The 14,728-nt window shown below is 49.2% G+C and overlaps 5 protein-coding genes across 5 annotated transcripts; 1 reads left to right on the plus strand and 4 right to left on the minus strand.

Moving 5' to 3' along the window:
- Positions 1–834: 834 nt before the first annotated feature.
- On the minus strand, positions 835–2,343 carry J7337_005707 (uncharacterized protein; the record flags this gene model as incomplete). The annotated part of the gene is made up of 1 exon (XM_044823381.1): positions 835–2,343. One exon carries the CDS (start codon positions 2,341–2,343, stop codon positions 835–837), a length of 1,509 nt encoding a protein of 502 aa, XP_044681872.1.
- A 2,087-nt stretch (positions 2,344–4,430) lies between these two features.
- J7337_005708 (uncharacterized protein) lies at positions 4,431–5,679 on the minus strand (the record flags this gene model as incomplete). Its single annotated transcript, XM_044823382.1, has 2 exons — positions 4,431–5,501; positions 5,560–5,679. 2 exons carry the CDS (start codon positions 5,677–5,679, stop codon positions 4,431–4,433), a joined length of 1,191 nt encoding a protein of 396 aa, XP_044681873.1.
- Positions 5,680–6,283: 604 nt separating this feature from the next.
- On the plus strand, positions 6,284–7,980 carry J7337_005709 (uncharacterized protein; the record flags this gene model as incomplete). The annotated part of the gene is made up of 2 exons (XM_044823383.1): positions 6,284–6,406; positions 6,460–7,980. The coding sequence occupies 2 exons, from the start codon at positions 6,284–6,286 to the stop codon at positions 7,978–7,980; spliced, it is 1,644 nt and encodes a 547-aa protein (XP_044681874.1).
- Positions 7,981–8,373: 393 nt separating this feature from the next.
- Positions 8,374–9,320, minus strand: J7337_005710 (uncharacterized protein; the record flags this gene model as incomplete). Its single annotated transcript, XM_044823384.1, has 3 exons — positions 8,374–8,581; positions 8,633–9,117; positions 9,180–9,320. 3 exons carry the CDS (start codon positions 9,318–9,320, stop codon positions 8,374–8,376), a joined length of 834 nt encoding a protein of 277 aa, XP_044681875.1.
- Positions 9,321–11,958: 2,638 nt separating this feature from the next.
- Positions 11,959–14,263, minus strand: J7337_005711 (uncharacterized protein; the record flags this gene model as incomplete). The annotated part of the gene is made up of 3 exons (XM_044823385.1): positions 11,959–13,815; positions 13,883–13,926; positions 14,149–14,263. 3 exons carry the CDS (start codon positions 14,261–14,263, stop codon positions 11,959–11,961), a joined length of 2,016 nt encoding a protein of 671 aa, XP_044681876.1.
- Positions 14,264–14,728: the final 465 nt, after the last annotated feature.

Raw genomic sequence — 14,728 nt, forward strand, 5'->3', positions numbered from 1 at the left:
GGATTATTCTGCAGCTATCACAGTTGTAACGCAGATGAAAGTGAAACAGAATTTGTGTTATTAGCATCATGGCTTGTATTGAGAGGCCAGTAGGCGAAACGTCTCATCACACCTAGTTTAGTTATGCGTTAAAATGGCTGACACAGCTCGAGTATGCCTACTGCGGCAATTCAGACATTTTGAAGTTTACACAAGTATCAGATAGATTCAGCATCTTACGTGCACTACCGCTTTGTGAAGCTACTATGCTAGCTTTTGTCGAACTCTGTCTGTCTATGGCAATTATCAGTCATCGAGGAGTGCAACATGTCCACATCCTCAACGAGGGTGGCACTCTTCACACTCTGGCATCGGCCGTTCTTGGTACCATGCAGGGGCTGATTTAACTAATACCTTAAATCAAATACTTCATAACCATCACAGGAGCATTTTGACATATCTAAGCTAGGGCATCGAACAGAAGCAGTATCTAGGTATCAAATCCCATAATCATCCCATCCAACATAACAGTGGTATACGTTCTAGGCCGCCAGTTCGGTTCTCCACGAACCAGACACGAAGAAGAAAATAATCTATCCCAAGAGATAACCCCCATCTAACGCCGTTTCCCATATAACAAATGCCGAGAAATCTGGTCCTCCCAGCTAAGACCCTTGGGCACTTACTACCAGATAAGCATGCACCCACGTACGTACTAATGCTCTAAGATCCACCACATAGGTTTGCTACATCAAACTCGGGTTCAGCTCGCAAAAATGAGGGAAACAATATAGGTGTGGCACTGGCACCAGTTACTCATAGTGCAACACACAACCGACTGACGAACATCCTCATCTAGTACCACGTGTTCTTCGGATCTAGGTTGTAGAGAATTCTACAATTCTGATTTTGACACATTTTTGTACGATTAAGAGTTTTGAACCTAGGCCCATCGGGACCAGTGACATAGTGATACTGACCGAAGAAACGCCACTGACGGGGGTCGGCGAGAGAGTAGACTTCGTCACCCCAATGCCCTTGGTAATGGAACCAAGATGTCGGTGCGTGAGGATTCGATGCCGCGGGAACAAGACTCAGAGGTTCGTATCGTTCGTCCAGGTCATGATTATCTTCTTTCGTATAGTCGTAATGATATGCGTAATTGTTAAGAGAGGGGTCCCAGAGAGGTCCCTTATCCGTGACATCCTTGAGAAGCTTGAATGGCAGGATATAAGCATGGTTTCCTGGTAGCGCGTACATTGCATGTGAGCCCACAGCTGAATAAATGACGGGTCTGCCACCGCGCTTTTCGACAGCTTCGAATGCGTACGCCTGCCCACCCTCATGCTCTGAGAAAAAGACACCACGGGGAATGCCGTGCTCGAAGCGCATCATGCAGTGCTCCCAGTCACCCACGTGGTTACCAAACCGAATGTTCAGGACAGTTTGGCCGAGGTTGTAGGAGTAGAAGAAGAACCAGAAGGCGTCAACAATGCCTGACCCCTTATCAACCACAACAAGTACTGCAGGAGCTGCTGAGTAGCCATTGGCATCCGGTTTGTGGCCGTTGGTCTCCGAGCGACGACGACTGTGTAACTTTCGATTTCTAGGGTCGGAAATCTTATGAACAGGCCGTGTTTTGTCGACATCATACCAGGTGCTGGGCTCCCGGGCCTCGGGTTCTCCTCCGGGGTTTCCTACCGGTATACCACCGTTTTGGCCATCATCTTTGCCGTCTTTGTCGTCAGGAAACGGGTTGGGAACATTGTAATGGCTGTGCAGCCAATTGGGACGAGACTCGACATCATCATCACTTCGGAGAGTGATCTTGCCGGAATACTTATTCAGCTCGTGCAAGTTGTGAAGAGTCCACTTCTCAGTCGAGTTAATGGGCTCGTCATCGGCGTAGGCAGTCATATGTTCTACGTGCTGACGTATGTCTGAGGGCCAAAACTCTTCCCCAGAGTAGAGGTGAACTAACGGCGCATGCTTCGTAACATAGTCGGGGATATCGCGGAGGACCCTGCGTCGTTGATTGACATCCCTCTTCCGATTCGGACGGGGAATCTCGTCAGGCTCCCAAGCAAGAGAGCGGCGCTTGAGCTCACCCCAGTCTGGCTCTTGGTCCTCATTATTCCCACGAGAGGCAGGATCACTGCGCAAGTGATGTAGTCCGCACAGACTAATCCAGCGACAGGCCTGACGATCCAGAAAGTACGGGCTACTGTTTACCCATCGTCGATCTCTGGCGCGCCTCTCAGGGCCTTTCGTCGTTGGGTCTAGTATACGGGGAAGCAGCCATGCGCCAAAGGAGATAAGCAGCATGAAAGAGAGTAATATGGTGAAGCGGCGTAACCAAATCATGGCTGTAGCGATAAAGGACTGCAAGAGCCCATGGACATGGACGCAGCTTGCGGAGCAATTAAAGTTGAAGAGGCTCGATGGCCAAGACCGACGACAAGCCGGGAGAGTATCGAAGTAAGGCCAGGAAGACGAACGGGACTGGATAGACCGGCTATATGAGCATCACGAACGAACGAGAGAAGTACGACACCGCTCGCAGCATGTCGTTGGGAAGACGGACAAAGAGTAGAGCAGAAGAAAGGAAGACAAAGCCTCCCGCTAAGTCGACAGAAGAAAAGAAGCGCGCGCCGTAGGTAGTCTAGAACGGGATACTTTTTTGGTCGCTGCGTAGTTGACTACAGGGCAGGGCAAGGGTATCGATTGGCGGCGGAGGTTTGGTGAGACGTAACCGGTGGAGGGTGGTGGGGATGCAGGTACAGATACTTTACACTTTAGGAAATGGAGCTGCAGGAGGTATACATGTGTACGGTTTGCATTTGCGGACTTGTAAGAGCGTACTTGACAGCATTCTTTTTCTGGCGTATCTGGCGATGGATGGCTACATACCTTAGTCAAGGTATGGTTGGGCTTTTGGTGATGAGTACGAATACGTCAAGTCAGTCTGGGGTACCTAGATGGAAAGCGGATAAGGTACCTAATGTCCATTTATGGACATTCTGTGCCGAGATTTCTTACTCAGCCTCAACCTAGTAGAAGTGTCTGTCTGTCTGTCTGTCTGTCTGTCTACTACAGAACTGCCGACACGTAATTCTTTTTGGTGAGAAGTATAACATAAATTTAGATTTTGTTTGCAAACTCTCTTGACCCACGTTTCACGCCTGTGTTACATTCTTCCATTTGTCTAAGTATTCTAGGTAGTTCAACACTCAGGTACCCTACAAGTATAGGGACTGACCTGATCCGCTACGGCAAACGAGAACGACATCACAGCCCTGCCCGGACTGTTCCTTGATCGTGTTTTAGCGCAAGGACCCCTCTTTTTGCGCAACATGAACAGGATTCCCCTCCTGCTAGCCCTCAAGATCCATTTGCAACCCCGGTTGGCTCAAAGATCGTGTAACGGATACCTTCAAACCCGCCCTATTTCCCATTCAACATAAAGTATCTACCACTTGCTGACCGCCGAAAGACTGGGAATTCAGCCAGAGTGACCTGGGTATGCTCGGTGTACTCACACTGACAGTAGGTACTTACCTACAGTCCCGAGTACGACACCCTCAACTGTCGTTCCCATGACCCATACTCAAGAAAGACAAGTGGATTTTGTTCACCGTCAGAATAAACATTCCCCAACAGATGTGCATCTGCAGCAAAGAATATATAAACGTGCGAGAGATGTGGGGGAGCTGGTGCTGGGTGACACGATCAATCTTGTGTCTACGAGTCACTGTACTTCAATGAAGTCCCTCCCGCTGCAGGTAAATGACTTGTGTGTCGGTTTCGGAGCAGCAGATGCGAAAATCAATGACACTAACTAGAGATATACCCATGATCACTTATCAATCCACAAGGCCTCAGCACGTGTGTTGTGTCATCGACCGTCAGTGGCAGTTTCATATGCACTCACTCATAACCTTGATCTTACAGAGGAGACTCCGAACCTTTAAATGATTTATTACATAACGCGGCTGGCAGTATCACATACGCGGACTTACCTATGTTTAAGTTCTTTACCTAGATACTGGATAGCTCGCAGAATCATTGAATGACCTGATCGAGAAACCCTGTCCAACGAAAGATCTCTATTTACCCAACAATCACCGAATCTATCACTGCCATATGATTATAGGAACTTTGTACTATGGACCACCGTATTCGGAGTGTCCGCCTATGTGCATAAGGCTGACTCCAAGACCCGTTCACCAATGACAGCTTGATCGCAACCCTCGTGCAGTCTTCAAGTGCACTACACGTTAGCTTTGTAGCTTCGCCATGAACATGCTCACAACCTGCTTAATACATGAAACAGAAGTGCAGGGTATATGAAGCCTTATTATTATTATCTTGGCGAAAATTCTCCACGGGTATCATAATCTCATGCGCTAAATGTCAACTCGATGCTTCTGGGGCTCAACTATTGCCGTCATTCAATCTGCCATTGTCATGTCCTCGTCGTCATCTTCTTCATCTTCTTCGTCCGTGTCATCCTCATCGTCAGAATGGTCCATGTATTCATCGGCTCTTCCATGCAGTTCATTCCATCTGCTTGGAGTAGGAGTTGACATATTCCCTTCATGCACAGTACTTTCCAGATCTCTAGTTGCCGATCGAGTTGGGGCCGTTGGGCCCCGTCCACGAACAACCCCGGGTCGAAGTCTGGGACGGCCGCCCCTGCGCCCACTTGCACGTCGTCTCTCACGTTTTGGAATGACTTCCTCTCCATCCTCATTGAGCAATCTTCTTCTTCGCCTGGGTTTGTAGTCAGGATCTCGGTTGTCTTTGAAGTCCTGACCCTCGCCGTCTTTAGCCCATACGGTGACCTGATCCTTCTCCTTGTTCCTCTTCTTGATCGCCATCAAGTTTTCTAGGAACCGTGTCTGTTCAGCTCTTTCTCCCGACCTGTCTTTTCCAACAGGAATTCGAATGTTCCATTCCTCCCTGATAGCGGCTAATGGGTCCTCCCTGATCATTTTTGGCTTGACAACAGTCTCTTTAGTGGCGATTCTTGACGCACATGCGCCGAGAAAATCAATATTTCCATCTAGATGGCGCAGAGCAGGGAGGGGGCGGTCGCTGTCGCGTGCCGTAAAGATAGCTTCGGTGCCAATGACTTCCGCCCACGACCCCTCGAATGTGCGTCCTTTGTATGAGATGACCGGCTTTTCTGAATGTAGCTCAAGAATCTGGATGTTTTCATTCTCATCACGTGTCTTGTCCACATCGTCTCTCGTGTCGTCCTCTGGCTCGCCTCTGTCGACTGCTTTGCCTTTATCTTTGTCATTGCTTAGTGCTGGATCGATTTCAGGTTCGTCGTCATCAGCCTCTCGTTCTGGGAGTGGCTCATTGTCATTGTCGTCATCATCCTCAGCATGAACACCTCTCAAACTAGGATTGTGGTCGAGCCAGGTTTTGTAATACCCGCCGCGGCTGTGGTGAGGCGCCCTTGGCTGTCGGTCCTTAAATTCTGGAAAAGAAAGATCGACAGTCAAGTAGTATGTCTTTGATAAGAAGTTAGCTGGTTGCGCATAATAGCTTGAAACCGAGGTGGAACAGTACCTCTGTTTCGATGGTTGAGTATTCGTACTCCCACTCTTCCTGTTCATCTTTTTCAAGCTGTTCCTCAATGTTGACGATTGCTGCCTTATCCGCCAATCTCGCCTCGTCCAACGAAGCCATAGTATGCTCAGAGAATTGGCAGGGAAAGCCACTAACTAGATGCCTAAGGAAGACAAACTGAACAAATAGAATTGCAATGCCGTACTCGTAATTTGGTCGTATCCATAGAGGAAGAAAAATAAAACACAGGCCTGAGGAGATAAGTTCGAAAAGCCAAATACCTATAGTACCTATAGTAGCTTTGTTGACAAACTGCAAACATGCAGTCGCGAAACTTTGGCTTCCATGTGGTAAAGAAAGCTAAGTACGTAGGTACTTGCCAATTGGGGGATGATGCCCAGTGTCTGGAAGTCGGTCAAAGGCGGCACTTTCTGAAAAGCCCAGGATTACAGGGACCAGGCGGGGCAGTTTCTGTGACTCGCGATTGCCCCGCTGTCGCTGTTACAACATTTCAATGAGTCTCATGGGATTTGAACAGTCACACTTATCTTGACGACTTCAAACACCTGTCTGGACTTGATATAGAGTTGGCTATCGCTACAATTGTCCGTTCTTACATCGTGTTATATCAGTCACGATTCACCTCTTCCAAGCAACATATCTGGTCTTTATACGAAGCTTCTATCTTCTTTATATATTTACCATCCATCATATCTAGGGTACAATGCCCACTGTTCACCTGTTGGACTATGTCGCCGGCAACATCAGGAGCCTGGTAAATGCCATTGAGAAGTCTGGTTACGAAGTAGAATGGGTCAGATCGCCGGAAGACGTTCCAAAGGCAGAGGTTTGCCGATACTTCCTTCAATATTTTGTCCACCATGACTGATGCGCTTTTAGAAACTCATCCTCCCCGGTGTCGGCCACTTTGGACATTGTCTATCCCAATTGTCACAAGCTGGCTATCTTGAGCCAGTTCGAAAGCACATTGCTGATGGAAAGCCATTCTTCGCTGTATGTGTCGGCTTACAAGCCCTATTTGAGGGTTCTGTAGAGGACCCCGACATCCCCGGCCTCGGAGTCGTTCCAGCTTCCTTGGATCGTTTCGAGGACTCAAATAAATCCGTCCCCCACATCGGGTGGAACAACGCTTTCACAGCTGGGCGAGCCATGTACGATCTTCAACCGGACTCAAAGTACTACTATGTTCACTCTTACAAATGCCCCTACAAGCCGGGTGAGCTTGAGTCACAGGGGTGGACTGTCGCTACTGGAACCTATGGTACCGAGACTTTCGTAGGCGCCATTGCGAAGGGAAACATTTTTGCAACCCAGTTTCACCCCGAAAAGTCTGGCACTGCAGGTTTGAAAACTATCCGGGCTTTCCTCACAGGTGAAGGCGCAAAGGATCTTGGTACCGTTGTTGACGAGACTGTCGCCAATGCCCCGATCAAATTCGAGGACAGCTTAACACGGCGAGTCATTGCCTGTCTAGATGTGAGGACAAATGACCAGGGTGACTTGGTCGTTACAAAGGGTGATCAGTACGATGTTCGCGAGAAGGGCGATGACCGCAACGTGCGAAACCTCGGCAAGCCTGTCGAGATGGCTAAGAAATACTACGAATCCGGTGCCGACGAGGTGACTTTTCTCAACATCACTTCTTTCAGAGACTGCCCTGTTGCCGATCTCCCTATGCTCGAGGTTCTTCGTCAAACGTCTCGCACCGTCTTTGTGCCCTTGACCATCGGCGGTGGTATTCGTGACACAATGGATACTGACGGCACAAAGGTGTCAGCCCTTGAAATTGCGAGCATGTATTTCAAGTCTGGCGCTGACAAGGTCTCAATCGGCTCCGACGCTGTTCTTGCTGCTGAAGAGTACTACTCTATAGGCCGCAAGCTCTTTGGCAATACTGCCATTGAGCAGATCTCACGCGCCTATGGTAACCAAGCCGTCGTTGTGAGCGTTGATCCCAAGCGTGTCTATGTTCCCAAGCCTGATGCCACCCGTCACAACATCATAAAGACGCAATTTCCTGGTCCTAAGGGCGAGGAATACTGTTGGTACGCTTGTACAATCAAAGGCGGTCGTGAGACTCGTGATATGGATGTTGTCGAGCTTGCCCAAGCCGTTGAAGCAATGGGAACCGGAGAGATCCTTCTCAACTGCATTGACAAGGACGGTACCAATAGTGGGTTTGACCACGAGCTCATCAACCAGGTGAAGGGAGCTATCAAGATCCCCGTCATTGCCTCAAGCGGTGCTGGCAACCCGGCTCATTTCGAGGAAGTCTTTGAGAAGACTGCTACGGATGCTGCTTTGGGGGCCGGTATGTTCCACCGCGGCGAGTACACCGTTAAACAGGTAAAGGACTACTTGAAGGAAAGGGGTCTCAAAGTTAGACAATTTGAGGAATGATCTTAGAGCCATCCGTGATAGAACAAAACGATAAATGATAGACACTATTCAACTTGCACGCAATTGCTTGAGTATTATCTCAACTACCTAGCAGGTTTGTACGACATTGAAAGTCATCGCCGTGAAAGATACAGAATGACACAAACACCTTTAGGCTCCTACACCCTTAAAGTCCAAAAAAACGAGAGATGCGCCAAAGGCCTTGGAGCCGTCGAACTTTTTCTGCGACTTAACGCCCGATGCTACCAGATCTCTCCAAGAACAGCAGAGCAAATCGCTGAGCAAGCCTCCAGACGAAATTTTGGAAAACACCAACGAACAAAACGTGCCATAGAGGAAACTAAGGAAATATGTCCGCTCCCAACTCCACAAAAGACAGGAAAGCGCTGATACCTATAGCTCCATGCCCATCAACATCCACTTCTTGCTCGTTACATCAAGACCATGAGCCCAGTGGTCTAGAGTAACCATGTCGAAGCCAACCCACTGTAGACTCTTTGTCAAAGAGTGGACGTCGTCAGCAGGGATGCGTCTATCTATGCAAGTGACAATATGGGCACAGTCCAGAGGACCGTCGGCCAGTTCGATAAGTGCCATCAGACTACAAAGTATTTAGCAATTGGACAGAAGAAGTGGAAGCAGGGTTACTTACGCCTTTTTCAGGTCTCGGCCAAGTACGCCTTCGATATCGAAGAAGACAAAGAGAGATTTCTCCTCTCCGTCATCAGCGACAAAGGCACGGAAGCTCGCTCCGCCGGCATAGTCCCACATCTCCAGCCAAGCAGTAACGTTGTAGGCAGGTAGCTTGTCATCAGAAACAGGCTTGAAGTGTTCGGGGAGCCGGTCATCGGACGGCGGCGTTGGTAAAAAAGCACCAGACAGGCCGGAGCCATTCATAGACGAATTCCTCTCACCGTGGAAAATCGTCTTCATGGACTCGCAAAAGAATCTCTCACATTCTTCCCTGATCGAAAGTGCTGCCCCCCCTCGTCGACCCAGGCGCCGGCCTGGGATCTCGCGCTTCTTGCTCTTGGGCAGAAGGGCGAGCTCGTTAGACGAGGTTAGTGCGGCGAGGGGGGGGCTTGTTGGAGGGGAGGGTAGTCCTGAGGAAGGGACCTCAGGAATACCACTCGGCCCCTGGAGTAGAGTTAGCACCATGAAAAGGATTTGGCCGTGAAAGGAGAAAACATACCTGCAACCCCGGTAGTGCAGTAGTGGAGGCCCTTGAGGTTGGCGGCAGAGTCGACGAGGTAGCAAGAGGCAAGGACGTTGACTTTCTGGGCAGCGGCCTCGCCGTAATTACTACTGTAATTCAAATTTTGATTATTCATTGGCGCCATTTCTGATGATGATTTCGGGTTGTCGACTAGAGTTGATATAGGTCGGTAAGGGTCGAGGATATTGATCGGCAGAAGTTGATTGATAGCGTGTCTTGAGATGGCTCTTGAGACCAGCGGGTTGGAAATCCTTTTAAAGAAATCTGTGTGTTGTTTGCTTTGGGGCGAATGTGGGAGGAACAAGTTGTGGAGACGTGCGAAGAAGTTTGCGACGGTGTTTTGAGCAATTCGTGGAGAATGTCTTGGATTCGTTATGTGTAGATAAGTAGATGTAAGCCTAAGGTAGGTAGGTAAGATCTCTGGTGTTTGGGCAGCGGTGAGGTTAAGTAAAAACGAGGAAGCAGAGGAACCCAGGAATTTGGTGACTTCGGGGCGCTCGGGGCGGAAGGAACAGTGCGCTTTGGGTGGACCCCTCACCTGAGGCTCTGGAATTTTGTGCACACCTCAGGCAGTCCACGGTCCACAGTCCACATCTCAGTGGACCTAGGGATTGCCACAATTGCAGTTGGAGCCGGGGTAACAATGGAACTCCTGGCCAAGTACGGCGTACAGTGCGACTATCTTATCTTGGCAACCACTGGTGTGAGGTAAGCCGAGGCCAACCAAACTCAAGAAATGGGTAGAAAGAATATGCAATGCCCGTTGCTATCGTCACTTTGTATCACATGATTAGACTCTATTGATTCGCTGCCAATGGGGTCGACTCAACTGGGTAGCAAGTTCATGATAATGACCATTTTGACTATTCTCAACTCATATCTTGCAAATATGAATCATCTCAGCAACCTAAGCATTGTCTCGACTTGGCGCACTGTCTCGCACTAACTAGTCTGATGCGAACGCCTCCGTAGCACATGGTCTAGTTTACTGGTTGATAAACACCAACCAGTTGTCAACAGAGTGATGGTCGAGGCCGAACTGTAAATTGTAACTGAGGAGATGATGCAAGGCAACCTATATGTATGTTCATTTCTTTAGCAGAGAGAATATTCCGTGTTAGTTATCCACGGCCACGATTCTGATTCAGATGATAGTCCCGGAACTGAACTTGTCAGTGCGGCAAAATGTACAAGCTCAGGAAGCTGATTGTCACAGGAAGGAATTGACTTTGTCGCTTGTCCCAGCTACCTTTTAGCTTAGGTACTCCTCAGTCTCCTTGTCTACCTAATGGGCGCAGTGAAGTGAATTCCATTGGTATGCCTTAATAGGTACCATGACAAACGACGATGGCAGAAAACCTACCTGTAACAGATTCTATTTGTGTGATAATAATACGTACACTGTTGAGATAATTTGGGACCAATATGGCGCTCCTTTGATCGGTTTATTGCTTCTGACAACGGAGACCATACATAAGTACTTAGTATTTTGGTTACACAGCACCGTTACGGATACACACAATGTTTCCAACTGTGCCACACAGATCGTCGAATGTGTCAGCCACTCATGTCCGAAGAGTCTAGAAACATCTGCAATCATCGCACAATAGTAAGAGTTCTTTAAAGCGCTTACACAACAACCACTCGCCTCCATTCAGCATTCTTACCATACAGCAATTATTGTACTCTGTATTCAATCTTGGATGCTGCTGCTGTGCCATAATTGTCAATAATAACAGACGCATTGCGTGCTGGCTTCTACCAGATTTGCATGATATTGGCTCCGTTACAGCTGTTTTGTTACCCACAAACCCAGTTTATTCTACTCTAAACATCCACATCGCATCACCTGATTCGGTCATGATTCTGTGGCCCAGCACATTTTTGTCTCTCAATTCATGATTTCTTCCTCGCCTATTGAGGATGAAGGGACTGGTTTCATGATACATTAGTGCTTTCGGCCAACTTGACCTTACCAACGCATATGCATCTCCGAGCAGCCTAATTGACCCCCTTCTGTCGTGTAAGTTGATTGGTGGACGTGCTAGATTCCCAAGGTGGTGGTGCCACTAATTAATTACTACCTTGCCCAACCCCGCGTTTTGCTTCTATCGGCTACGTATCCGGACCGAGACCATCACCAAAAACATCCATGTTCGGCTGCATTTCTGCTGCAGCCAGAGACATGATCAACAATTGAGATACTCAATTCGATCCCTTGTGTTGTCCGGGCACATCATGTCACTCACGAGACCAACGGTATGTGGAGACAGTCCAACAGAGTTTGGCAATCGCAAACAGTATCACCAACAGACAGCATCTTCTACAGTGCCATTTTTGTCGCAAAAATGCCAAAGCTCGAATTAGTTGACTCAGCAACAGCCAATGCCACAGGAGGAGGAATATCGCTTCCGTGCTCCCTCAACGCAATAGCCACCGTTGACTACCTCAGCAAGTCTATCATCGCCTGTCCCTTCGTCTATACGCACCATTATGCCATGTTATCCTCAATGCCGTCTTCCAACCTCCAATTGCTCAATCAAGGCCAGTCTGCCATACCCCAGCAATCCTGGCCAGTCCCTATCAATCACCCTGTCCTGGAGTACATAAACAAAGACTACAGCCAAATGGCAATAACATAGTCTCAACATGAAACCAGAACCAACGTTAATACTATCATACAGTGTACTTCACATCTCCCATGTCCCATTTGTACTATCCTGAACACATCGTATTCCAATACTGCCTCTAGTCTCGTACCATCATCCATGTCGTGCACTTAGGCTTGCGAATGCATCTGGGCTGTGTCGCCCATTTGTCCATGCAAGGTCAAGGCCAAGGTTCATGCTCTCTCTGCTCCTTGCAGCAAATGGGTCTGAAGTGGTCGCAGCATTTGGGTTACCAGCGACGCCAGAAGAAGGCGTACCGCTCATGAAAGGGTTCGTGCTAGATGATAGATGCTGCGGCACACTTGGTTGCTGCTGCACAGATGCCATTGGAGCTTGCAGGGGCTGGTTTTCTGGAATGGTTGGCTGCTGAACCTGGTATGAAGGCTGAGCCGCGGCCGTACCTGGCTGCTGTACAGTTGAAGGGTAGTTATTAAAAAGAGCCATAATCGAGGCCTTGTCTGGTCTTTGAGGTTGGTAAAACTGCTGCTGCTGCTGGTACATTTGAGGCTGCTGTCCAGGGAATTGCTGTCCAGGCTGCTGCTGGACAAAGGGGTTGTGGCTTGCTTGAGGTTGGCTTTGTATCTGTTGCACGGCAGGTTGTTGCGCAAAGATCTGTTGATTTGTTTGCGCCACAGGCTGGCCAGCATTTGCAAAAAATGGGTTGGTGCTTGTTTCTGGGGGGCTCAAAGGAGCCGGGCTTTGATACACGGCAGATCCCTGATGAACAGCTGCGTTTTGAAACGAGCTCTGCGTTTGCTCTGGTATCTGGCCAAGGCTTGGTGATGCGATTCGAGTTGGGGATCGAGCGAACGGATTGTACCCAGCAGGCGCTTGGTTGGTGTTGACTTGAGGAAAGGGATTAGACCCTTGTTGCGGCTGTTGCTGGATTGCACCTGTGGTGTTTGCTAAAAAGGGATTATATCCAGTCACCTGCGCTTGGACTGGCTGTGGGTATGTCATGTTGCTGGTGAAGCCCAGAGTTGAAAAGCCACTTGGGGTCGTCGGCGCTGACGGAGCCACTTGTTGATATCCTGTCGCCTGTGGTGATTGCTGTGGTGCTGGTCCTCCAGTATGGTGAGGGAACAGAGGCTGCTGGGGGGAGAGAGACATGTTTTGGAATGCCTGGCTGAATGCATCTGTCGGTTGTTGCTGTTGAGCGACTGGCACACCGAATGGGTTTGTCTGGCCGTATGGGTTCCGGTTATGAAGGCTTCCTGTCGACTGGGCCGTCTGGGGCTGAGCCGTTCCTAAGTTATCAAATGGGTTTGTCGAAGCACTTGATGGAGTAGCAGGACGGTCCGTAGCTGAACGGGCGGGAACACTAAGACCTGCGCCGAGTCCCAGCCCGCCAGAACTTGGTGTCAGGGGCGTCAAAGACCTTGATGTTCGCAGAGTCTGTTCCCGAGGTGAAGGGGTGGGAAGAGGTGAAGGTCGGCCGCTACCCTCACCCAAGCGCACAAGAGTCTCAATCGCTCGCTCGATGTTGCCATTAACACCTTTCAACACCAGAGTATTGCGTTTGGTGTCCTGAAATCCCATGTCTTGTAGCCTAGCCAGCTTTTGCTCCATGTCATCCGGTTGATCAAGATCCAAGGTGGCGCCGAACACTTTTGATGGCTTATTAGGAGGTCTTGGAGACTCACTACGTCTACCTTGTGCAGCTGTCATGGCTTTGACATCCTTCTTCGACTTGGACGACAGTGGGAAAATAGATGAAGCTGAACGGAATCCGAACTTCGAGTTCTTAGGCGGCAGTGGCGGAGGAGTCCCTTCGCCTATGTGAGGAGATCTAGGCTTTCCTGTTCCACTAACAGTATTATTCATATATTTCTGTCTGATGAATCGTTCCATGGCAGAATCCGCTTCGTCAGCGTCGACCGGGACGGGAGGTTTGCGATGCTCGGGGTTGTAAATGTTGTTGGATGTGATATTTCCGACCTTTCGCATGTTCTATAGACAGTGTAAGCTATTTATTATCTTTGGGCACGATCGCCGGGTTGTTGTTGTTGTTGCTCACGTCGACTTGCTCGTTGGTCCAACTATCCATGCTCAAGGACTTTACTTTCGAGATGTGAGTACCCAACTTTCGATGAATCGCAGCACATCTCATGCATAAGAAAACGCCTAACTAACAAGCATATTAGCATTCGATCACTTCCTGGATGCAGTAGAGGGCCGTACACTCCATGATGCCCAAGCTGATATTGACAATCGACGTTAGCAAATTCCGGCCATCTCGTATACCCGGCGCAGGATGAGCTTGGTAGTGCATCTGGAGCATACCTGGATTACGCGCGTGGCAGTCGGCGCACATATTATTGCCTGGGGTGTTCTGCACAAGATCCTGCAAGGCCTTTTCGTTCCGCGCCTGCTGGCGCTTGCTCATGATACTCGACATGGTGGCTGGCCTTAATAGTTCAAGTTTTCGGTGATCTCTAAAAGATGTGCAGTACCAAAGGAGCCTGCCTCGCAGTGTAACCGTTTCGAGTCGTTCGTAGGGCTCGTGCAGGACAGGTGCAGTGATCAGGGTCTGGAGTACGGAGGCCGGAGACCGGGACGGGGGTTATCGACGGGCAGCGGAAAGAAGCAAACAATTAAGTAAAGTAGATGTCGCGGATGAAGAAAAGCACTTATTACCAACAATGCAGGCGAAAGGAGGGACAAAGAAGAAGCGATGCAATGCGAGGCGAGGCGTCTCAAGTCGTTGATGGGTTTGAAAAGAAGGAGATGAAAAGATGAAAGTTGACCAAGAAACGGTACTTCCTTTCTGTTGCGCCGTGCGATTCAGGTCACAGCGGTAGGTACCTTAGCTTGAAGACGGACGGGATGCAGGTGCGGGAAGAAGCACTTGCCACCCGACACT

The sequence above is a fragment of the Fusarium musae genome, chromosome 4 (genome assembly GCF_019915245.1).
Source record: "Fusarium musae strain F31 chromosome 4, whole genome shotgun sequence".
NCBI lineage: Eukaryota > Fungi > Ascomycota > Sordariomycetes > Hypocreales > Nectriaceae > Fusarium > Fusarium musae.